Below are 23494 nucleotides of genomic sequence, written 5' to 3' on the forward strand. Positions count from 1 at the left end.
CTTCATATTAATGTGAGTCTTGTTTAGCGTGACAGATTTTTGACTTCTGAAGCCCCGTAGCACTTAGAAGGACTTGCCTTGATAATTGAAAAAACCTCTCGCCTTCTTTTCTGCATTGCTAGGGATAACAGTCCCAATGAAAAAATTTACGATGGCAATCAGAAGGATCATTAAAAGAATCACCTGGGCCTGTAAGGAAAGAAAAAGAACATTTTCATAATAGATTTGTTTGGGATAATTGTTTAGTTGGGGCCTATATGTCCAAGTGAAAAATAAATGCTCAAATCCAACAATAGTCTCGCCAGGAGACACAGTGGCTTTTTATTTGTTTTTTTTTCTAAACTCTTAAAACTGCTTAAAAAAAAATACCTTTGCTTCCCATTCCATACCAGCCACCGAAATGCCCAATAAAATTATAACTGTTATGACGCCAATTATCCGGATGTCATTGGTTGCATCAACCATGATGGCATTACTGCTCTGAAAAAAAAAACAGTGAGAAAGTAATTATTAAGAATATACTTTTTGTAAGACGATTCAAGTAAGCCTCGTGAAACACAAGAGAATTTCTACATTCTACATTTCATGGGTTTCGTATCCTGCCTGGACCTCAGCCGTCAAGGTTACGGGCTGCCTCATTTGAGCCCTAATTTCTTTTAGTGGTTTTTGAAACTTTTTACACTTCTTTCAGAAGAAAACAGGATACATTTTATCGATGGCAAGAAAAACGAGGTGGAGAGAAAGGAGTTGAATTGGTAGACTAAATATTGAAACCCAGACAATATGTTGCTGATAAAATAGTAAGGATTTGTGTGTCAATGCTGCAAATATTGTCTATTCTTGCTTTTGACAATATGCAGAACTGTCTGGTATTTATGGGGTTAATACAGAGCAGAAGGGGGGTGGGAGTAAAGCCCGGGAAAGAATGAGGAAGAAAACCTTTGACCTTCACACTAATTGGATAATGTGATATATGCTGGCTAATTTAGGGAGGGAACATGCTGATAATTTAACTACTCAGAGGAAGAGAACTTAGATCCTAGCATCCCTCCGTTGTGCCTGTGCCAACATTTTGTAACAATAAAAGACTTTTAGGAAAATCAATGCCTGGAAATTCTTTGAAATGTTTCATTAGCCGGAACCATAACATTGTGATTATAAAAAAATAATAAAATATTGGGGGGGAAAAAGAAGAAGAAGCATTTCCTTGATCCAGCAATAAGAAAGCAAAACTGTACGAATCAGACCAAACAACGTGGTGAAGGAACTCCGGTCTCGTCTTTTATGAGATTTCTGATCGTCACAGTAGGCAAAGAAAAGCTACGGACCAGATTTCCTTAAATTTAGCTGTCTCCAATAAGGATGCTCACCTTCAGGAGTTCCACAACGGTTTCGGCAAAGCCCACCACGTACATGGCCACTGCCACAGCGTTGGCAAAGGCAAAGATGAGACCGATGGAGCCCCCAAATTCAGGCCCTAAGCTCCGTGAGATCAGGTAATAAGCACCACCTGCCAGCACAATAAAGAGAGGCTTCAGCAGATGGACACAACTGCACAGGACTTTATGTTTTCCCTAGGACTGTATGCGATCCAATTTTTTTTGCCTTAATGCAGGGGTCTTCAAACTTGGCCCTTTTATGACTTGTGGACTTCAACTCCCAGAATTCCTCAGCCAGCATGTCTGGCTGAGGAATTCTGGGAGTTGAAGTCCATAAGTCATAAAAGGGCCACGTTTGAAGACCACTGGTATAAAGCTTCAGTGGACCACAGTTGTCCTGAGTGATGGAGGTCAACAACTATGGACCCATCTACTGGCAGCTACAACCTAGCATTTAACAGCATCTTTTTTCCCCTCATATCTTATGTCTTTGACACACTGACTGAGGAACTCTGGGAGTTGAAGTCCACAAGTCGTAAAAGGGCCACCTTTGAAGACCCCTGCCTTAATGTGAAGTACAAGGTAGTTCTCGGCTTACAACTGTTCATTTAATGACCATTCAAAGTTAACAACATCACTGGGAAAAGTGACTTCTGACCTGTTTTTCAAAGTTAACAACCTTTGCGGCCTCCCCAGGGTCACGGGATCCCAATTCAGATGCCTAGCAACAGATTCGTACTTGCGACGGACGCAATGTCCCGGGGTCACGTGATCCCCTTTTGTGACTTTCTGACGCGCAAAGTCAATGGGGGAAGCCAGAGTCACTTAACAACCAGATGACTAACTTATCAACTGCAGTGATCCGCTTAACAACGGTGTCAAGAAAAGTCGTAAAATGGGGCAACCTTCACTTAGCTGTTTCACTTGGCGAGATCAATTTCGGGGTCGCGAGTTGATGGGCAGCCTTTTACACCCCATGTGACCAGGATTATCCTCTGCTACGACATTACAAAGCATTCTTGGGGGTTCTGAGATACATCGTGGCTTCTCCTAAGAATATGCGGAAAGCTCACGAAGTCTGCTCAGCCTTTTAAAAGTTTTCGCTATTTTAATTTTAACGTGTTCCGTATAAAGCGTCAAGAGCTTCAGATGAATGGGAACATATGTCAAAACATAGGAAAGCGTTCCCCATCTGTCTTCTCAAGGTGGCTCTATAGAATTCCTGTATGTAAATGGTTCACAATCATCTCTTTATGTTCAATAGAATTACAACGCTAGATTTAAGAAAGACAAAGAGATGAGATAGAAAGAAATTCTCTGCGTGTCTGCAGGAGCACAATCTCCTGTGCAAATCCTTGCATTTCAGCATGCAACAGGCCATGTCAGATTCTTTGGATTTCATGAGGTACACTGTTGAAAAACATTTAAAGACGTAGTAGTCACTCATGATTTCAATGCTCGTGCATCTTCATGCTGGTTAAAGATAATGAGAACTAAGCCAGGGCAGCAGATAAGAAAGCAATTTAAGGCTTTTCCTATACAGTACACTTCAAACAGGAGCAATTTCCCTTAATTTAATTTATTTTTCAACATATTATTCAGCTACATCATCCAAGTCTGCTTTTTTGCAATGGAAAGTAATTTCACAATTACTTTAAACAGATGTTTAAACCCTCACCGGTTCAGCTCAGTTAAAGATTTGGAGAGTATTTGCTGTTCTTTTTTTTTACTTTTGCTTCTACAGGCCTTCTAAGTTGCCATCCTCCTCTTTATATCAGAAATGTTTCTTTATGACTCATATGGCTTTCTACTATATTTTAGTTCTGTGCCCATCTATTGGGTGATAGTTTGTCCAGAAGGAACCATAATTTCTATTCTAACAGCAAATGGACCTACCTCCTTGATGCTCTGAGCTGGGTGATTTTCTTGCAGACATTTCACTAGCACTGATGATGTTACCTAGTTTGGGTAATGAAACGTCTGCAAGAAAACAAGCAAGCTCAGAGAGCATCAAGGACCCCACAGCTGTCTTCCACCTCCTCCTCCTCCTCCTCCTCCTCCTCCTCCTCCTAACACTGATGATGTTACTTAGTTTGGGTAATGAAACGTCTGCAAGAAAACCACCAACCTCAGAGAGCACCAAGGACCCCCTCATTTCAACCTTGAGCTACAAATAGTCTCCTTTATTGGGGCTTACCTCCTCTTACCACTCCATTGGTACATATGGCAGACATGGAAATACCTGTTAAGGTTGTAACAACCACACTCAGGGAAATGACGACAACTCCAAGACCTGAAAAAGTCCCAAAAGAGATCTTTGACCCAAGTACCTTGGTTATATCATTGACTTTAAAATCCATGAATAGGAAGCCGGTTTCCTTGGATAAGAAGCCATCACTCAAGGGAGAAAGGCAGACTGGAGCTGACAACAGCTGATAACACACTCTTGATTCATCAGAATGTAAAGAAATACCTGTCAAGAACTGTGGATCCTGCTTCCATCAGAGCCGACTGCCTGTGTTCTCGTGGATGGTGTATAAGCAGATATTTTTTTAAAAGCAGAAGAATGAATTAATACCTTTTAGGGAACTTGAATAAGTGTTAGCGGGAAAGGAATAATGGCCTTCACGTCCAGTCCACTCCAGGAAATGCAACCTGTAATTTTTGAGTCTGATTTTTTTAAAAAATAAAATAAATAAATCTAGGGGAAAAAAAATGGATTCCGTTCTTCCATCCGTCTGAGACCTTCGTGAACTGAACCCGGCTTTGTCTTTGCAAATTAATTATAGAAGGTTAATTGAGTTGCAGGTATGACTCACCTGTTGGTTCTAGGGATGACCGTGTCCTAGGCTGCTTATTACAGCAGAGAACCTTTGACTTATATGACAATAAACAGGGAGCTAATTCAGATGTTTGTGAGCATTGTGGAAAAGGGAAAAAACCCTAAAGAATTTTATTATTTTTACCTCCACGGACAAAACCATTAGTTGCTATTGCAGAAGTCGATAAGCCAGTAATGGAAGTAACCACGGTAGCAAGAAGGATTATGCTAACTCCAAGACCTGTCAGCAAGGAGAAGATGACAAAATATAATTGATGGTCTGCAACTTTTCAAAAAATGCTTCTCTGAGGGAGCGGTTTAAATGAGAAGGAATCCGCTTTTCACTCAGAAAGTATCTTTATCCTTGCTTCTGGAGGAACTCCTCTCTCATCTTTACTGTAGATCCATTTATATCCATGTAATATAAATGTTAAATAAGCTACTGGGACAAGGATTAAGAGCCTTGATAATCTGCAAAGCACTGGGACAGTGGGATTACATTTCTAAATTGTAATAAAAATGGGCGTCTCTACACGCCAGGGTATTTATATCTCTATTCATCAGTTGAACCCTCTGGGTTCATTCATTCATCTTTTCCTCCAGTTCCCATCAGTTCTGACCAGCAAGGCCAATGGTTGCACCTAAAAATAATTGTAGTGTAGCCCTCGATTCTCCATCGGTAAACCTTGCTCATTCATTATAAATTTCTAATCGATTTATTTCTTTCTGAAGTTACTTAACAATATATTAGAACAGAGTTTCTCTAACTCTGGAGGGGGGGGGGGGCGAAGAGAAGATGTAACTTTGTTGTAACTTTGAATAGTCACTAACCAGTGGTTCTCAACTTTTTTAATGCTATGACCCCCCCCAACCGGTCGTACGTCAAGGACTAAACCAGTCGTAAGTCGAGGACTAAATCAGTTGTAAGTCGAGGACTACCCAACCGGTCGTAAGTCGAGGACTTTCCCTGCCCAGGAGCACTACGCATGCATGGTGCCGCCCCCTGTGCCGGCCGAGGCATAGCTGGCAAGCGACAGAGACAGAGCAGGCCGACCACCGGCTGGGCCACCAGCTGGCCCAGCCCAAGGGAGGTAAGGCACCCGCCGGAAAAGGGAAAAAAAATGGCGGACAGCCTTGCTTGGCGACCCCCATAAAATGGTCGATCGACCCCAAATGGGGTCGCGACACATAGGTTGAGAACCACTGCACTAGACGAATGTTTTTAAATCAAGGACTACCTGCACTTAATATATTTATACGGTCTGAAAAGAAAAGACAACAAAAAGCTGTTTTACCTATTTTCTCTTATCCCTCCCCCCCCCCGAGAAGATGAGACTGCATTTTAAAATTTGATGACTGGCAAATCATAATTTTAGAATGAAATGTGCCATGTTGACTCACTGCAACTGCTCTTATTACTGACTGAGGCTGAGCTCTGATTAAAGTTTAGATTAAAAACCCAGTTGCAAGGTCATTAAATAACATTTAAATGAATTACTCTTGCCCTTAGCTACTTTCATACCTAAGAACAAATTTAATGCTCCTTGATGATGGTAATAAGTTACTAAGCTACTATTTAAAAAACCAACAACCCCAGAACCTAATTTTGCATGACACCCCAGAGCAAAGTCTTGGCAATGTTAATATGCAGAATCGCATGGCAAGGCACATACTTCTATGGATTTCCAGCAGCAAGGCTTCATTTGCTATGCATCATAAACTCCCTAAGCATCCGATTGTCGGGCGTATTGCCAAATGTGTAAAGTTGTGTGGATGGGCAAAAGTTCCCCACTTTTCATCTGCTTATTTCCTGCCTGTTCCTTGTGCTCTAAACTAGCATCCATGACTAGGGACACAGAAAATTTTCAAAGAACTCTAAGAAACATCTAGAAAATCCCTGTAAAATCTGTTTGCAAGAGACATTCAATAGTGCTTGGATGAAATTCTGTTCATTTTAGGAGAAAATCTGTATCACTGAGGCTAGTTTTTAATAGTACGAGCCCATCTTAGTTAGATGCTTGGAATGAACTGTTTTTGAGGAGACCATTTTAATCTTGAATTTCGGAAAATTATGCCTCACCGAGAAGATTCTTCTTTTCTCTTTGAAAACCGGTGAGCACTGATGACAGAAAACAGGCCAGGATTTACCCAGAATTATCAGACATTTTTTATGGTAGAAAACTAATGGAAACATCCTTTACGTTTCAGGAATAGTCATATCTATACCTAGATATCTGTATCTATGTATGTGAGAGGCATACACGATTCTACAACCCTCAGTTTTCTGTCCAATTCATTAAAAATTATATTGCTCCTCGAAGCACGAAGCTGAAAACACCAGCCTGAAGATGACGAATGTGACTTCGTCGAAACGTTGCCAAGACACTTCCAATTTTACGCGGGAGAAAACCCGAACAACCAAAGACATATATATATATATATATATATATATATATATATATATATATATATATATATATATATATCAGCTATACAAGTAAAATATGACTCGGGTATATTCATGTTAAAATCAATAAATAGTCGATCACCAAGAGAATAAAAATATAAAAATATAAAAGCATATAAGCTTTCCCAACGACTACCATTTATACCCTGATGATGTCAAGAGCTCTTGACGAAAGCTAGGTTCAGTAAATAAAAATCTTTTATATTTTTATATTTTTATTCTCTTGGTGATCGACTATTTATTGATTTTAATATATATATATATATATAGTATATAAATATATTTCAATTATATAGTTTTTGCTAATATTTTACAATTCTTTTGTAGAACTTGCCCAGGCCATAAACTAGACAATATAGTAACCTCAATCCTCATGGTAGCTATTATTCAAGACTATAACATGTAGGCAATTTAAAGTAACTGTTTCTCCTGGCCATAATAAAAATTTATACCTTACTTTTTTTAAAAAAAAAATCACCTACCAATTCCAGCTTGGCCAATGATCCAGGAAAGACGAATAAATAGCATTACACCCCAGATGTTCAACATGCATCTCACCTAAATATTAATCAAAAATAATCATATCAACATATAACCACAGAATGCAACAGGTTTAGAATGGAGAAAAATACTTCTGTGAAAAAAGAACGAATGCCTTGAAAAGTTAAAATGCATCTCACCTAAATGTTAAACAAAAAGAATTGTATCGACTTATAATCGCAGAACGCAACAGGTTTAAAATGGGCAAAAATAGTCCTGTTGAAAAAAAGAGAATGAATGCATTAAAAATGCATTGAAAAGTTTAAAAGCTGTCACAGCTTGAAATAAAAAGAACCCAAATTCTATAAAATATCTTTAGAATCAAATTGTTCTGATAGAACAGTCATTACCTGGTTAAAATAGAAATTTTTGATGTAAAAATTAAAATGTTAATGTTTGAACATTTTTTTTTAAAAAAAGAACAGAGATGTGAAGTATTCAGTCATACGAAAGGATTACTTCAAATCACCCTCATGCATATGGATGAATGTGAAAATCTCATAACAAAAATCCCCAGTGGAAATATCTGTCTGCTTTTTCTGCAGTATGGAATTACCAACTTTTTTAAATTTTAAAAGCAGATGTTCTGTACTTGTACAGTCACAAGGTAAATGCTGCTGCTTACCAGGACACCTTTCATCCATCCAAATTTCACTATGCCTTTAGTTTCTTCTTCCTTGCGGCATTCAGCTTCTTCTGCGTTGCCATCTGCTTTACTGAATTTGTCCACTGAAGTCACCGTGATATTCTAATCAGACAGTTTTAAACAAAATAGCTTGTTTTACTGGGATTCAATACAAAGGGATGGTGTTGTCTATAGGTGGGGATTCCATAGGAGCAGAACAACCCGCAGCATGTATCAAGTGTAAAATTATGTCTTTTCATTTTTAAAAAAATAATAGCTAGGTTCAAATACATCAAGTGTAAAGAGACAAGCAGTGTCAGTTCATACTGTATGTCTGACTACCTCTCTTTGTCCCTTCTCATAAGTAGTACAGACAAAAGAAACGAGAGGAAACGAAAAAGGATATTGTGCAACTAAGACAAGATATAAAGTACAGAATGCATAAAGCCAATTTGGTCTAGTGGTTAAAGCGCCAGACTAGAAACTGGGAGATTTGCCAGTTCTAGTCTTGCCTTAGCCATGAAAACCAGCTGGGTGACCTTGGGCCAGTCACTCTTTCTCAGCCCAACCCACCTCACAGGGTTGTTGAGAGGAAAATAAGAGGAGGCAGGTGCATTGGAGATGTTCGCCCCCCGGAGTTATTTGTAAAAATAATAAATAGATAAATAGAAATAGATAAATACATAGATAAATAAATAGCAAATATTTGAGGGCATTGGGGTCAGCCTCATCTCAAACGGCAACTACAGCAGCAGGAAAGGCTATACATAAACATACTGTACACACAGACACACACATATATATATGTTTATACACATAACTAGAAGACCTCCAAGGTCCCTTCCAGATTCTATTCTATTCTATTCTATTCTATTCTATTCTATTCTATTCTATTCTATTCTATTCTATTCTATTCTATTCTATTCTATTCTATTCTATTCTATTCTAAAACAATGTATATGTATATATACCCATACATACACACCAACACATAATTATATAAAATGTCTATACTGACCAGGCATATTCTAAAAATTGCTAATTAGTCTCCTGCTAAACTGGCATAACCCTACATCTCTGAACACATAAGGCTGCAATTTTATGCGCCTCCATTTGGCAACCTTAAACAATAAGTTCCTTTTGAACAAACATGATTTCAAGAGGCAAAATGTAAATGTTCTTAACTTCCTTGTCTTGGGGCTGAATGTAGGGTGTTTTCCATAATTGGTTAAGACATCACGAGGACGAACGCCAAGAGTGGGGCATCAAATACAGCAAATGTTTGGAAGAAAAAATATCAATCTTAGATGGTTTATGTTCCATAACTATACTTGTGCAAGTTACAAGTGTCCCGGAAGAAGGAAACCTTAGGTCTTTACACATTTGTAGGACTCCTTCTGTCTGTTTAGGGAAGGCCAACTCATGTTTTCCTTAATTTCTTTTGACATACCTTTGCCATGTGTTCGTGAATATCCATCAGACTTGGCCGGCTCATTTTGACCCCTCTGATGCTTCCAGTATTCTGGTAATAATCAATTTTGGGCACAACATCCATGGTATTATGTCCAAACGTTTTTAGATAATAGGTGTTACTGTGCGTGTCATAGGGATGAAAGCTTCCATCTGTTTTAGCAGTGTCACCATTTTGGAAGAAACGGTCGTAGGTTTCTTGTGTTCCAGACTTGTAGCTGATGCGGAGTCTCTTGGTAACATCTTTAGCGAAAGAAGTCTCTTCGTAATGTGGATCGGGCTCTCCTTGAGATTGAATTGAGTTCTCATGGCTTTCATTAATGACATTCACCTGAAATCTATTCAAACGTGGGTCCAAAAATATGTTTGGAGAATTATTCATAGACATAGTTGTGGATAACTGGTCTTTACTTCACCGATATCGCTATTCTGTGTTGTCAGATATTTTCAGCAGGTAGTTGTTGAGATGTCTAGGTGACCCGCTGTGTTTCACTCAGGAGCCACGTCTACACACGTTCTCTGCTGTACGTGAAAATAAGCTGTTCAGTCTGCCTTCAAACACAGGATTTTTTTTTAAAAAAGAGCTAATTTATCTCTAAACATTAAGCTAAATTATAATGGCTAACAATAGCAATAGTACTTAGCACTTAACAGCCCTCTCTAAGCGGTTTACAGAGTCGGCATATTGCCCCCCAAAATGTGATAAAGAAAGTGATGAAAGGATGTGGGTATCCATTTTTCCCACTCAAAATGAATTTAAAAAGCAAAAAACGCTGATAGCAAATGCTGACTATCAGTTGTTCTGCACAATATTTCTATTGCTGCTCTTAATTAAAAAGAGATTTAATTTTCTTCAATACCTTCTTCTGTAAAATGAAATTTATATCTGATTTTTAAGCTATTAAGCTGAAGATTATAAGCAACCACTGGAAACAGAAGATTGAGAAGAAAAATATAAGAGGGTATCAATCTCATATTTTAATCTGACACCCAAGCAGTGGGGGTGGGGAAGATAAAACTTACACCAGTTTGCTTGTTATAAACTTACTACCACACACAAATGCCCATATTCAGAACATGTGTGAATATTCAAACATCCAGCTTGTCTCTGAACATATGGTGCAAATTGTACTTTAGCAACAGCCTATGCACCAGTGAAGCCATTTTCTCAAGATGTTGATTGGTATAACTTATACTAATTCAATTGTTACTAATTCAATTGTTGGGAGTTTTTAAAATGTGAAAACATGGTCTGGCTCTCCCCATAAAAAGTTTATTTGTTATGGATGAGTTGTTTTCCCGAATAGGAAACAGATTTTCAAACATAAATCAGGAACAACTTGTAATCCTAGCTAGAAATTAAATACATTAAAAACCTTACCTCTTAACCAACTATTGGCAGAAAGTGTGTTTTCAGGAGCCTGTTTGCTTCAGCTGTTCTTCTTGAAGTATATTAAAACTAGGCATAAAGTCAGCTACCATATCCAAGGTAGTTTTAGCTGCTACTGGTGCTCTGTTAAATGATTAAATGAAGCAGCAGTTTGTTTCTTATTTTGGGGTGAAATTTAAGCATCTTTCACCGTGGACCATATTTTACTGGTTTCTCTATAAATTAGCAAGGAAATCAGCCAATCCCGGAATTCAGAAGACAACCGTTGGTTATTCCTAGCCCTGTTCAGAGGAATATTTCAGTTTGTTAAATATTACCTTGTAATGAACTCATTAATACTTGAATGGTAGAAGCCAAAGCTAGCATTGGTCTCTAACTGAAAGTCATGGCTCTAATGAAAGTCATTTACATACTCATCAAAATCTTAACTGCCACTGTTTTAAGTTTATAAATGACAGATGAAACAGCAACAGCATATTCCCAAGCAGTCATGCGCTACTGAAATAACTTTTATGCAGCAGTGTGAAAAAGTCCTTAAATATTCATGCCAATACATTTGATTTTTATTTTTACCCTTGAAGCGCAGAGCAAAGTCGTTGCTCACCATTATTCTCCAGGCTCGGTTTAGCAATGTGTTTTGAATCAAAAAATGTTTGCTTCAGTAAAGATTTGATATTTTTTTTGCAGATACTTCCAATTGGGCGCACCAATGCAATATTAAATTCCTTCTGACAGATGGGTGACCATACACATTTGTTTAATAAATAAATGAAAAATGGACAGCAATAGAGCAAACATTGCCTCAACAATAGGACAGAATAATTATGATTGCAAACACTTCATATTTCGACTCTCAAATATTGCTATTGATTTGAACTTTGCTGATAAATGGCAAGTTTAAAAATGATCAAGTACAGTCAAATGGTTTAAATTTAGCCAGCCAGCCACCATTTAAATCATGTAATATAAAACATTAAAAATATTTGAAGAGAGTAATTAAAAAGCAGCAGAATCAAAATTATTGTTATGGTTGATTCAATTAGGAGATACGTCTATGGCCATCGTGACAGTGCTGGATGTTTATAAGTTCTTTTTAGTATCACACAAATGCAAGGTCAAATCTAGAATCAATGATCAGAAAGAGAATCATATTGCAATCCTATGCCAATTAATTCACTACTACAATTAGTTCAGTGGCTTTGCTTAGCATGTGCACAAAGAATTATAACTATTATTCTTGCATTAGATTTGAAAAATAGATAGTGAAGAAAGATTTCCTGTTGCTCCAAAGTTTCATTTGCAGATTATTGTCACAATTGATGGTGCTTAATTGTCTTCTGACATCTCAAATATTGTGTAAAAGAACTTTGTCTTATATTATAAATGTTCTGGATTCAAATCCTGAAACATAGTTCTTCAATTTAAAAAATGTGTATGAAAATGCACTGAAGTAGTGGCAAATCCACACAAAATTGTTCTTATTTGATTATTGATATATAAAAATGATGTTTTCTAGCTCCTCCTTAAATTCTAGGTTGTTTACATTGTTGAGAAAGATTAGACAAAACATATTCAAGGAAGTTGCTTGTCAAATGCATATATTACTAAAATCCCATTCAGAAATCTAAGCATTTGTAGGAATGGACAGACAAATAGGTGTACATTTTGTGTGTGCTGTGAAAGAGAACCACATTCCACTGTATCCATATTTCTGGCTTCATCTGACTCTATTTTTGGAACTATACATTCTTCTTGGCTTTTCTTGTAAATTCTGATTCGATTTGAGTGGCGTTTCATTTAGCTGACAGAATCACAATTCCCTTCGTGTGTCACCTGTCTAGATTGTAAAGCAAATGGCACAATATTAAATTATAGAGATGAGGAGTGATTTGTCTGAGTTGATTGGCCTTATCTGAATAGTTTTTACAGCACACTTTTAACAGGGTTAAAATGAAATGTTGGTTCCAGCAGTCCTTAAAATGGAATAGAAGGGCTGTCAAAAGCGGTATTGTCACTTATGCTCCTCATCTCTGTGAGCAGAGAGGTGACCTTGAAGTTGGATGCGTTAATGTCTCTCTGTGCCTTACCTGGAAAAAGTCGTGTCTGTCTTAACGATTCCAGAAGAGTTCTTTCTACATCTCATGCTTCTTTGGGTTTTATATTTCTTGGCAAGGATTTGTATGTTCCTATTGTGATGGGATGACTTACAACAGTCCATTTAGTGACCGTCTGAAGTTACAACAGCACTGAAAAAAGTGACATGATTGTTTTCACACGGTTACTGCAGCATCCCCGTGGTCACGTGATCAAAATTTGTTCATTTAGCAACTGGTTCATTCATATATATATGACGATCGCAGAGTCCCGGGATCATCCAATCCCCCTTTGTGCCTTCTTTTTTTTTTTAAACAATTTTTATTATTTTTCCATTTTACACCAACAGAAGCTTAAGTTGTAAGGCCTGCTTTCTGTCCCTTGAGGTCTAAGCTTGGATGTGTCTGAAGAAGCAGCTCTATGCTGGAATTAAACTATTAAATTCTCCAAGGCCCCTGAAGGAAGGCAAGAAGCAACTTATGGAAACTAATCGAGGAGAGAAGCAACCTAGAACTAAGGAGGAATTTCCTGACAGTGAGAACAATTAACCAGTGGAACAACTTGCCTCTAGAAGTTCCAGGCGCTTAATCCCTGAAGGTTTTTAAGAAGAGACTGGACAGCAATATAGGGTTTCCTGCCTGAGCAGGGGGTTGGACTAGATGGCCTCCAAGGCCCCTTCCCACTCTCTTATTCTTTTAAATTCTGTTATTTTGTGTGTTTCTACTCATAGTGAATTTGCAAATGATTTCTCTTCTTCCCTTTTTGTTCTCCGAGTGAAGACCCTCGGAAACATCTCCCAGTCAAAAAACAAAACAAAACACTTCGAATGATGTAAGAGTCTGCCACAAAGCTTTATTTAAACCCCCCCAAAAAGGCTGCTGCCACAGCTTCCAAACATGGTTGTCAATTACAAAAGGCCTCCTGTTTCGAATTCCACTGCTTCAGGGGGGGAAAAAAAATCGGGATTAAGGCAGGACACGCTTGGAGGGATTCTGTTTCATGCAAGAGCATATTCAAATGTCCCTTTATCCAGTCCTTCCACCTCCCCCTCCCAGGTGGACGAGGGCATACTGCTGTAGGGGTCCAATAAGATTTTGAAACACCGGATGATCAAAAGTCCCAGAAAGACGCACAGGATCCCCACAAAGGCGAATCCGGTTTTCTGCTCCAGGGTCAGTGGGAAACTGGACACCTCGTTGACACTCATGCTCACTGAAACGTTGTTGCAGTAGCTACTGCTCATCTCCGGGCTTCACATTCTGTATACAAAAACACCAAAACAACAACAAGAAGAGAATAGAGACCGTTTTGGATCCAAGGAAGGGGTCTCAGATGTCCTCTGGTCTAGCCACCCTCCACCCAGAAGGTAAGGCTTGTAGGGACAGGTTATTTTTGAGGCGATTAGATGGTCTCCTCGGGTTGAGTTTGTGAGAAGGTGACGTACGACGGGTTCACAAAATGGCTGCCAAGATGTCTATGATCAGACATCTCAACATCACGCAGACACAGATGACTTCTCTTGACCCTTGTGAGTTCTTGGTGTGGCCCAAAGGCATTCTGGGAAATATATACATGAAACTAGAGGAGGGTGCTTTATTTCGCAGTATATAAAAAAATGAATTTTTCTTTAACAAGTCAGATGAGGCAGGAAGTCCAAGACACCCCAAGGAAGGTCTCTGAGGACCCATTATACCTCCAAGCCCATCTGCCTTCCTCCGTGTTGCAGGAACTCTGCACTTTCCACACATCTGTTCAAATCCTGCACTCCAACATGTCTGAAGGAAGCTGACAGGTCTCTTCTTAATTTTATTCTCCCTCAGGTGCCTCTCAGATACATTGGTTTCCATTTCTTGTGTGGCAACTGAGGCTCCTCTGTCTTACCAACTACCCTATTCATTTTCCTATATCAAAATTAGATATAAATGCTAATACAGAATGGCATGACACATGGCAAATCTATGACAGCCCCAATGATGGAATTTGGCACTTAAGTACCAGCTGAGACCTGGCTTCAGAGTAAACTTGATCTATTGGTGGCAGCTTATTACCAGCTGCCTTCATCTCTTCAAAAATTTCATTCCTGCAATAATTTTGCTAATCTAAATCCTCTACTGGATTTCTTTCTCAAGAATGTGCTAGTTTTGCTCTGCATTCTTGCTTTCTATTTTTTTTCCTGGAATCCTACTTTATTTTTCATTTCATCCCGAACAGGGCTCAATTCTACTGACCCATATCAAAAAAATCTTCCTCCACCTCCTCCTCCTCCTCCTGCTGTTTTTTTTTTTCTTAATCATTCTTCCTTTAAGAACTGAAAGGAACCGCTTATTTGTTTTTAGCTATGAGCTAGGAGTCCCAGTTAAAGGCAGTGATTAAGCCAACTAAATGTTGATATAATAAATACTACCTGATGCATTCGTGTAAGGCACAATTCCAGAGTTTTCTGAAGTTTGAACAGCTGTAGAGACATTAAAAAAAGAAGTACTTTAAGTACTGAGCTGAATTCCAGATAATAATTCAATGTACAAAATGAGAGCAAAATAAATGTTATAAAGAGATGACACACACTGTCTCTTTCAATCAACTGTTTATGACTTTGATATTCTATTCAACCCACATACCTGTGTCCTCTCCTCTCCCCACCTCACCTCACCTCACCTTTCTTTCCTGCTATACTTCTAACCAGTCTAGTCTCCATGTTCATCTAAACCAGTGTTTCCCAACCTTGACAACTTTTAAGATATGTGGACTTCAACTCCCAGAATTCTCATGGCTAGTTGGGAAACTGTGGAAGTTGAAGTCCACATATCTTAAAGCTGCCAAGGTTGGGATGCACTGATATAAACATTTTAGCTGACGTGTTTTTCTTCCTTCTGCCCTTCAAGTATTGTAGTTTCAAACCCATGGTGGCTACGCTTATATGACCCAGGGGGATTCACCAAGCTGTTAATACTGAGATGGCAGAATAGGCTTGGCATGTTTTTCACAGCCAAGTTGCAGATGGACCTTCTCAGAATCCCCATTTCCTTTGCCTGCCTTTTGTGGGTTCAGAATTTTCCTTTTTAGCTGTATTCCTTTCTCATGATTATTCAGTTGGAATAATCCAGTCCAAATATCAAGACATTGTCTTCCACAGTGTTTTTTTTTTCCTCTGAAAAATCACAAGCAAGCATAAAAATTCTGATCTGTGTCCCCAACATCCTTTAAACTTCCAGGTTATGGTCAACTGTGTTATTGTCTTGAGGGATTAGAATAAAAGATTCAGAGAAGCTAGACTGTAGTACATGTTTCTCTGAGCAATTGCTGCTCTTGTGTTTGTGTAACACAAACATACACACAACTGACTTTGGAGGCGGACTTTTAGACGCTCATCTCTTTTGACCAGACGTTATTACTCTAATTCATAGTTTAACCTGTTGCTCCATTGTCATCTTGTTCAGTTTACCACTTAATAATTAGATTTTCTTTATTAAAAAGAAATGTTGAAGTATCCAATTTTGGACTTTCCCCTACAATGAATTAGTCCTGCAACTTCTTTTTCTGAAAGGGAAGGAGTGTATAAAAGATGTGGAAGTATTTCATCCTGACTTGTCTCATCTTTCATCATTACTTGAGTTTGGAAGAGTGGTTTCGAAATGAAATTGCGTGACTGTGAAGGTCAAAAACAGCCTGTACTTCTTGCTCCAGTTCATTTATTTATTATGGCACAATTAAAAAACAACTGTGGACATTTTGAGAGAACAAAACATGCACACACTTTTTTTTTTCCTTTAGCGAAAGCAGTGAACGGATGAAAATGGCAGCTCAGCCATGAAGTAATGAATTTCAATTCTTCAGCTTTACCCATTATCCTAGGTTGGACATACAATTGTAACCTATAACATGGGCCTCCTTGCCAGGTTTGGTAAAGATTTCAGTGGTTCATTAGTTAAATGAGGAATACAGGAGGAAAACTCCTGCATGGATTATCTTACTGTATTCGTAAATTAATGGAGTTGGATGGGATGGTGAATAAATCAGTCCTATTAGTTTTTAAAAAGCAATTTGTAATCATCAGATTTTTATGCTGCCCTTTAATTTTCTTGAAAAATATGTATCAGTTCTCTCTCTCTTACACACATCTGTCTGTCTATCTATCTATCATCTCTATCATCTATCATTTCTCTATCATCTATCTCTATATCATCTCTGTCATCTCTATCTATCATCTATCATCTATCTGTCATCTCTATCTATCTCTCTATCATCTCTCTCTCTATATATATATATCATATCTACCTATGATCTATCTATCTATCTATCTATCTATCTATCTATCTATCTATCTATCTATCTATCTATCTATCTATCTATCTATCTATCGTCTATCCTCTCTATCATCTCTCTCTCATGCTTGCTCACTCGCTCTGAAAAGGATGACTATACCTAACACTCCTGCCTCCTATTTTTCCCACAACAACCCTTTGAGGTGGGTTGGATAGAGAGCATGGCTGGCCCAAAAGTTACCCCACTTTCAAGCCTAAGAAGTCGTAGTCTCTTTAAATTGAAATATACAGAGCTATTGTGCTGTGATGCACACAGCACATCTTCAAAGCCCAAAGGACAAGCATGGCTATTTGGATAAGAAACCCCGCTAAATACAGTGGGAATTACACAAGATTGTAAAGCTCGAGTGTGGACACAATCAGGCAGCTAGGATTCTTAACCACAATTCCAGACAATCCAAGCAAGACACTTCCATGTGAGCAAATCATGTTTTCCCAAAAGCAGACCACTGTGCTTGGAGCGTTGGGAAAATGCAATATTTGCCACAACTCAAATGCAACTAACATAGAAAGGTTGCTTTGCTTTACAGCAAGTAACGAATAACAATTCTCCACCTCCTGCATGGAATGAATTAGTACCGATTCTCTGAAAAAGAGTTAAGATCCAACACTAACTACTTTCTCTATTGTGTTCCCTGTTGTTAGGCTGTAAATAGCCACTGTGTCTTCAAGGAAACCCACTAAGTGGCTATTGTGTTGTAAGTTCTAAATAGTAGAAGTTTCCTTTGAGCCCAGGTCAATTCTGACATTTCCAATCAGGCAACATCCATGTTGTTTTCATGATGCCATTACCAAAAGAATTTGGTATGGCCACCTTTTGGGATCTTCAATTTCTCAAGGAGAGAAGCAACCTGGAATTAAGGAGAAACTTCCTGACAGTGAGGACAATCAACCAGTGGAACAGAAGTTGTCTCCAGAAATCATGGACGCTCCATCACTGGAGATTTTTAAGAAGAGCTAGACAATCACCTGTCCGAGATGGTGTAGGTCAGTGCTTCTCAACCTTTTTAATGCCGCGACCCCCAACCGGTTGTAAGTCGAGGACTACTCAACTGGTTGTAAGTCGAGGACTACTCAACTGGTGCAGCACCGTTTGCAGAATGGGACTTTTGGCGGGCTCAGCAGGGCAGAGACAGCCTGGACAATTCCTATTGGCTTTTGAAAGAGAGTCTATTCTATTGGCTTTCAAAAGCCAATAGAATAAAAGGGAGTAGCACAGCTAAGGAAAAGGGGAAAAAAATGGCGGACTGCGTTGTTAGGCGACCCCCGTGAAATGGTCATTAGACCCCAAATGGGATCCCGACCCACAGGTTGAGAACCACTGTAGGTTCTCCTGTTTGAGAAGGCGGCTGGACTAGAAGACCCCCAGGGTCGCTTCCAGCTCCTATTCTATTCTATTCTATTCTATCTAGTTACAGTCCTAGAATGTTTGGAGGTCTCTCTTCCAAGTACTAACCAAGCCTAATTCTGCTTAGCTTCTGAGCTAAGACAAAGTCAACTTGATGCCAACTGTTGTTTATTCATCCAAAGAAAGTCCATAGAAAACCATACATTTGCCTCTTATTAACAGGTAGCAATTCCTGAATAATTTCATGAATTATTTTGCCCAGCATTCTTGGAGATGGTTATGCCCTAAAACCATCTCACTGCACCCAGCCTGGACTTCAACGTAAATAGGCTGCGGATGAATACACCAGTGGGTGCCACATCCCAGGCAGTGTGCAAAGCCGGAAAAAAACAAACCAAATGTTGATTCCACTTCAACCCGATACCCTCTTGGGATAACGACTCTTTCACAAGTGCTGCAGTTGTCACCTGCACCCACATGGGGAAGCCTCATGGAAACCACTAGGACTGGTTTTCAAGTAAGCCTGGCGAGGAGACGGGTGGTTAAATCTCTCTGGATCGGCGGCGGTCGTACAGTAGCTCCGGCCTCTGGCATTTGAAAATGCCAATATTTCCCAGAGCGTTGGGATCTGCTCCTGGTAACCCGATCCTCTCCCCTCCCTTCTTCAGCACTGCTGTCAGATCCCACCTGGCCAGAACCAGACAGAGGCAGTAAACCACGAAAACAACCACGATTCGGGGTTAACCCCAATGAAAAGCCCACCCAACCCCGCCAAGCAAGGTCAGGGCATCCTGTTGCATGAAGTGGGGCGCGGAGGAGCAATTCCAAGCCGACCACCCACCCCCTTCCTCCTCCTGGCCCATCTGGGTCTCCAGCCCTTCTCTCCCACTCTCTCTCAGCCCCCCCCCCAGCCCACTCACCCCGGTTCCAGCCAGACATCCTGAGCGCACAGCCCCCGCTCGCCTCCCGGGCTAAGGACCGGCCGTAGTTCCAAGGTCCCCGATCTGCCAGCGACCCCCGGTTCTCCGCTCAGCCCCGCCCAGCCGCGGGACCATCTTCGGGGTTCATCTTCAGAGCGGCATCCCCTCCTTCCTTCTCCGGGGAGGCTGGGCTCCCGCAGCTGCCCGGGGCGTGCCTTCAGCCGGGCTACACGCGTGTCTGGGGGGTAGGGTGGGGTGGATGGGTGGTCTCCCACTCTGTCCAAGGCAAATCCTCGGGTGTGGATTTGGGGGGGGGCGCAGCGGGGGGGTGATGGGCAGCGGGGGTGGGGGCGAGGTGAAGGTGAGACCCCCCTCCCCTGCGTCCCCCAGCCCGCTTGGGACACCGCCCAGCCTCCTTTCCCAGGCTGGCGTGGAAAGTTCCTGGCGAAGGCTACGTGCGAGGCATTCCCAAATTCTCTGCGGCGGAGGCGGCCGCTTCCTTGCGAAGCTTCTTGGTCTGGAAGCGGCGCCAGCCCAGCCCCGGGGAGACGCGGCTTCCCGCCGGCTTCCCTGGGGACCCCTCGGAAGGAAACGCGAGTGTGTTTATTCCTGTCTTTCATTCGGGGGTCTTGAACTGGCCGTGGGAGCCCCGCCTTTGATTGGGGCTGCCGAGCCAAGAAGGGGAGGGAGGGGCTGAAACAGGGAGCCCCCCCGGGGCTTAGTAGGGACGGTGGAAGGGGCTCGATTAGCGCGCCCCCTTCGCCCTGCACCCCTGTGTTGGGGATGGCCGAGCTGGCTTTGGAAGCCACCTGGGATTCTTCACAGGTAGTTTCTCTGGAGGCTAAAACATATAAGGAACGGTTGCTGGAATTGGGGATGTCTAGTTTAATGAAGAGAAGGACGAGGGGGGACAGGATAGCAGTGTTCCAATATCTCAGGGGCTGCCCCAGAGAAGAGGGAGTCAAGCTATTCTCCAAAGCGCCTGAGGGCAGGACAAGAAGCAAAGGATGGAAACTAACTAAGGAGAGAAGCAACCTAGAACTAAGAAGAAACTTCCTGATAGAACAATTAGCCAGTGGAACAACCTGCCTCCAGAAGCTCTGAATGCTCCAGCACTGGATGTTTTTAAGAAGAGACTGGACAGCCATTTGTCTGAAATGGTATAGGGTTTCCTGCCTGAGCAGGGGGTTGGACTAGATGACCTCCAAGGTCTCTTCCAACTTTATTATTATTGTTGTTGTTATTGTTGTTGTTATAACCATCCATTTAGTGCAGGGGTTCTCAACCTGTGGGTCGGGACCCCATTTGGGGTCGAACGACCATTTCACGGGGGGTCGCCAAACAACGCAGTCCGCCATTTTTCCCCCCCTTTTCCTTAGCTGTTCTACTCCCTTTTATTCTATTGGCTTTTGAAAGCCAATAGAATAGACTCTCTTGAATAGAGTCTAATTCTATTGGCTTTCAAAAGCCAATAGGAATTGTCCAGGCTGTCTCTGCCCTGTTGAGCCCGCCAAAAGTCCCATTCTGCAAACGGTGCTGCACCAGTTGAGTAGTCCTCGACTTACGACCGGTTGGGGGTCGCGGCATTAAAAAGGTTGAGAACCACTGATTTAGTGACTGCTCAACAGCGGCTGTGAAAAAAAGTGACGTATGATCCCTTTTCACACTTAACGACCCTTGCGCATCCCCGTGGCCACCAGTTCAAAATCCAGCCCCCTTGGCAGTATTTACCACGGGGGTCAGGTGATTATTTCCCTTTTGCAAACTCCCAACAAGCAAAGTCAATGGGGAAGCCCAATACACTTAGGAACCGTGTTACTAACTTAACAACAGCAGTGATTCACTTAACAACCGTGGAAAGAAAGGTTGTAAAATGAGGCAAAAATTGGCAACCACTGCCTTGTTTAGCAACACGAATTTGGGGCTCTGTTGAGGTCGTAAATCAAAGATTATCTGTATTCATATGCAAAGCTTGATATCAAAGCTTCATCCCCCTTTAGGTTGGATTCTGATGTTCCAGTCCAGGGTGCAGCTGACCTGCGTTGTTTTGAATTTGGGCAAAGGTGCTGCCAGTATTTGCTGCTGGATCAAATCTTTCCTTCACGTCCTTTCAATGGGTGTTGTTTTCCTGCTTCCATTCTTTCCCTTGCAGGCCTATTTCCTTCCAGGAATTTAGGAGCATAATAGTTGGGTTCCTACCAGTTTGGGTGCCGTTGCCAAGAAGAAACATTATTCCTGTAATAGACATTCATTGTCGGCTTATTTTGATGTTGCTGTGTCCAGGGAATCAATGGGGATAGCTGAAAAAAGAGCAAAGTTAAACTTCATTAAGCCAATTGTCGATTTGGATAACCCTCAGGTTGGGTTTTAAACCTTCACCCAATTTCCAGAGCAGGCTCGTACCGGTAGTTAAGCCACCCCTTGAGGACCTGTTTGGGGTGCTGCAAATGTCCTAGATGAAATAAAAGATCTGGACTTTATGTCTATGGAGATTCTCAATCGTTCAGGTCATGGTTGTCCCAAAGGTGCTTCTGAAAAAGCGACTGGACTTTCTTGTTTTTTTTTTCTCCTTTTGAAGATGTTTCACTTTCTCATCCAAACAGCTTCTTCACTTCACTTCACTGAAAAAGCTTCTTGGATGGGAAGTGAAACATCTTCAAACAAAAAAAGACAATCCAGTTACCGTCCTTTAGTGCTCTCTTCTCCTTTTGGCTGAGTGTTTCATTGTGTCTGTTGCGTTGGACGTTGGGGATGATTCTTTGCCTGTTGTCTTCTTGTGTTTCTTGGTGCAGGCGGTTTCTTTTTTTGGAATGGATTTGAGATTGGCCGGGAATTCAATGGGATCAGGGTCTTTGGGGTTGAAATTGAGGCCGTGTGTGACGACGGTCCTTTTGTTGTCTGACATCAGAGGTCACCTGAATAGGTTTTTGATCCATAGTTCTGAGGGGTTGTCTCAATTAAACCTTGGGCATCAACCAAATGCTGGCCCTTGTATTCAAGATGGACAGTGATTAATATTTATATGTTACTTATATGTAAGGGTGTAGGTCTATACGTATATTGTATATAGTATGTTTAAATATGTGTTATGTATGTGTACACTTTGAGAGCAAGGTACTAAATTTCATTTTTATTGTGTGCCAGTCTGCCCACTGTAAAAAATGACAATAAAGGTTTATCCATCCATCCATCCATCCATCCATCCATCCATCCATCCATCCATCCATCCATCCATCCATAGATTCTATCTATCTATCTATCTATCTATCTATCTATCTATCTATCTATCTATCTATCTATCTATCTATCTATCTATCTATCTATCTATCTGTCTTAACATTCAAACTGGGAAGGGTGGTTAAAATGGAAATTTCCACTCTTTGTAGACCTTCTGATTAACTTGGTATTTGTGGGCAAATAGTGTAGGTGTGTTAAAAAGAACATTTAGCTACTGATAGCTAAGTTATTTTTTTTAATCAGAGTGGAATCAAATTGATCATGGTCTACTTATCAGCATTATGGTTGTCTCCATGGTTCCTGTTTGATGGTGAACATTTGTAATGTTCTCCGAGCCTTAGATAATAACTCATCAATAGGAGGAGGATAATTTCTGACTCAAATACAATGCTATCAAGGGAGAATTTTCAGGGGAAAAAAAAACAGTTTTCTACCTCGGTGTATTGAAATTCAAGGGTCCCAAATGATTCATTCTGAACTATAGATCCACCTTATAGGAACCCTTTCTTACTATATTTTTAGTTGCACTTTTATTTATTTGTTAAATTTGTTTGCCACCTATCTCACCGCGGGGCTACTCTAGGCAGCTTACAACAGTAAAAACAGAGAAATGAAAAGAAGTGTAAATGTAAGAGTAGCAAGGTAACGGAAACAATAGAATAAACAATGAAAAAGTAAACAGTGAGACTACAGCCATATGAGAGGGTGTGGAAGCAGGGCTCATATCTAAGAAATAGATAAATAAATAACTCTAGGAGGAGGAAACTAAGAAAATAACGCCCCACCCAGAGTCACACCTCCTTTTGTTACGTATTCAAGATGGACAGGGATTAATATTTATGTTACTTATATGTAAGGATGTAGGTCTATAAAAGAGCCAA

General features: G+C 40.6%; 2 protein-coding genes across 6 annotated transcripts in view; both read right to left on the reverse strand.

Annotated features, from left to right (window-relative positions):
- The window catches only part of SLC12A1 (solute carrier family 12 member 1), a 40588-nt gene extending 29734 nt beyond the window's left edge, over positions 1-10854 (reverse strand). For 3 of the 5 annotated variants that reach the window (XM_039359232.1, XM_039359230.1, XM_039359227.1), the window contains exons 1-9: positions 10684-10854; positions 9283-9824; positions 7833-7955; positions 7150-7225; positions 4346-4441; positions 3577-3672; positions 1371-1510; positions 370-480; positions 78-189 (exon numbers count right to left, since the gene is read on the reverse strand). In XM_039359232.1, the coding sequence (XP_039215166.1) occupies positions 78-189; positions 370-480; positions 1371-1510; positions 3577-3672; positions 4346-4441; positions 7150-7225; positions 7833-7955; positions 9283-9690 (1162 nt within the window). In that variant the 5' untranslated portion in view covers positions 9691-9824; positions 10684-10854. The remainder of the gene's footprint in view (positions 1-77; positions 190-369; positions 481-1370; positions 1511-3576; positions 3673-4345; positions 4442-7149; positions 7226-7832; positions 7956-9282; positions 9825-10683) is intronic. The other 2 variants (XM_039359229.1, XM_039359228.1) reach the window with 2 other exon arrangements.
- A 2759-nt stretch (positions 10855-13613) lies between these two features.
- On the reverse strand, positions 13614-19686 carry CTXN2 (cortexin 2). The gene is made up of 3 exons (XM_039359091.1): positions 19377-19686; positions 15191-15241; positions 13614-14045 (listed from the first exon to the last, which is right to left on the reverse strand). The coding sequence occupies exon 3, from the start codon at positions 14027-14029 to the stop codon at positions 13784-13786; it is 246 nt and encodes an 81-aa protein (XP_039215025.1). The 5' UTR covers positions 14030-14045; positions 15191-15241; positions 19377-19686; the 3' UTR covers positions 13614-13783.
- Between the last annotated feature and the right edge of the window lie 3808 nt (positions 19687-23494).

The sequence above is a fragment of the Crotalus tigris genome, unplaced genomic scaffold (assembly GCF_016545835.1).
Source record: "Crotalus tigris isolate CLP2741 ecotype Arizona unplaced genomic scaffold, ASM1654583v1 scf7180000019068.10715455, whole genome shotgun sequence".
NCBI classification, from domain to species: domain Eukaryota; kingdom Metazoa; phylum Chordata; class Lepidosauria; order Squamata; family Viperidae; genus Crotalus; species Crotalus tigris.

Bases quoted from the DNA above. Each gene is read 5' to 3' on its own strand.
- CTXN2 (XM_039359091.1), bottom strand. From the start codon at position 14,029: ATGAGCAGTAGCTACTGCAACAACGTTTCAGTGAGCATGAGTGTCAAC.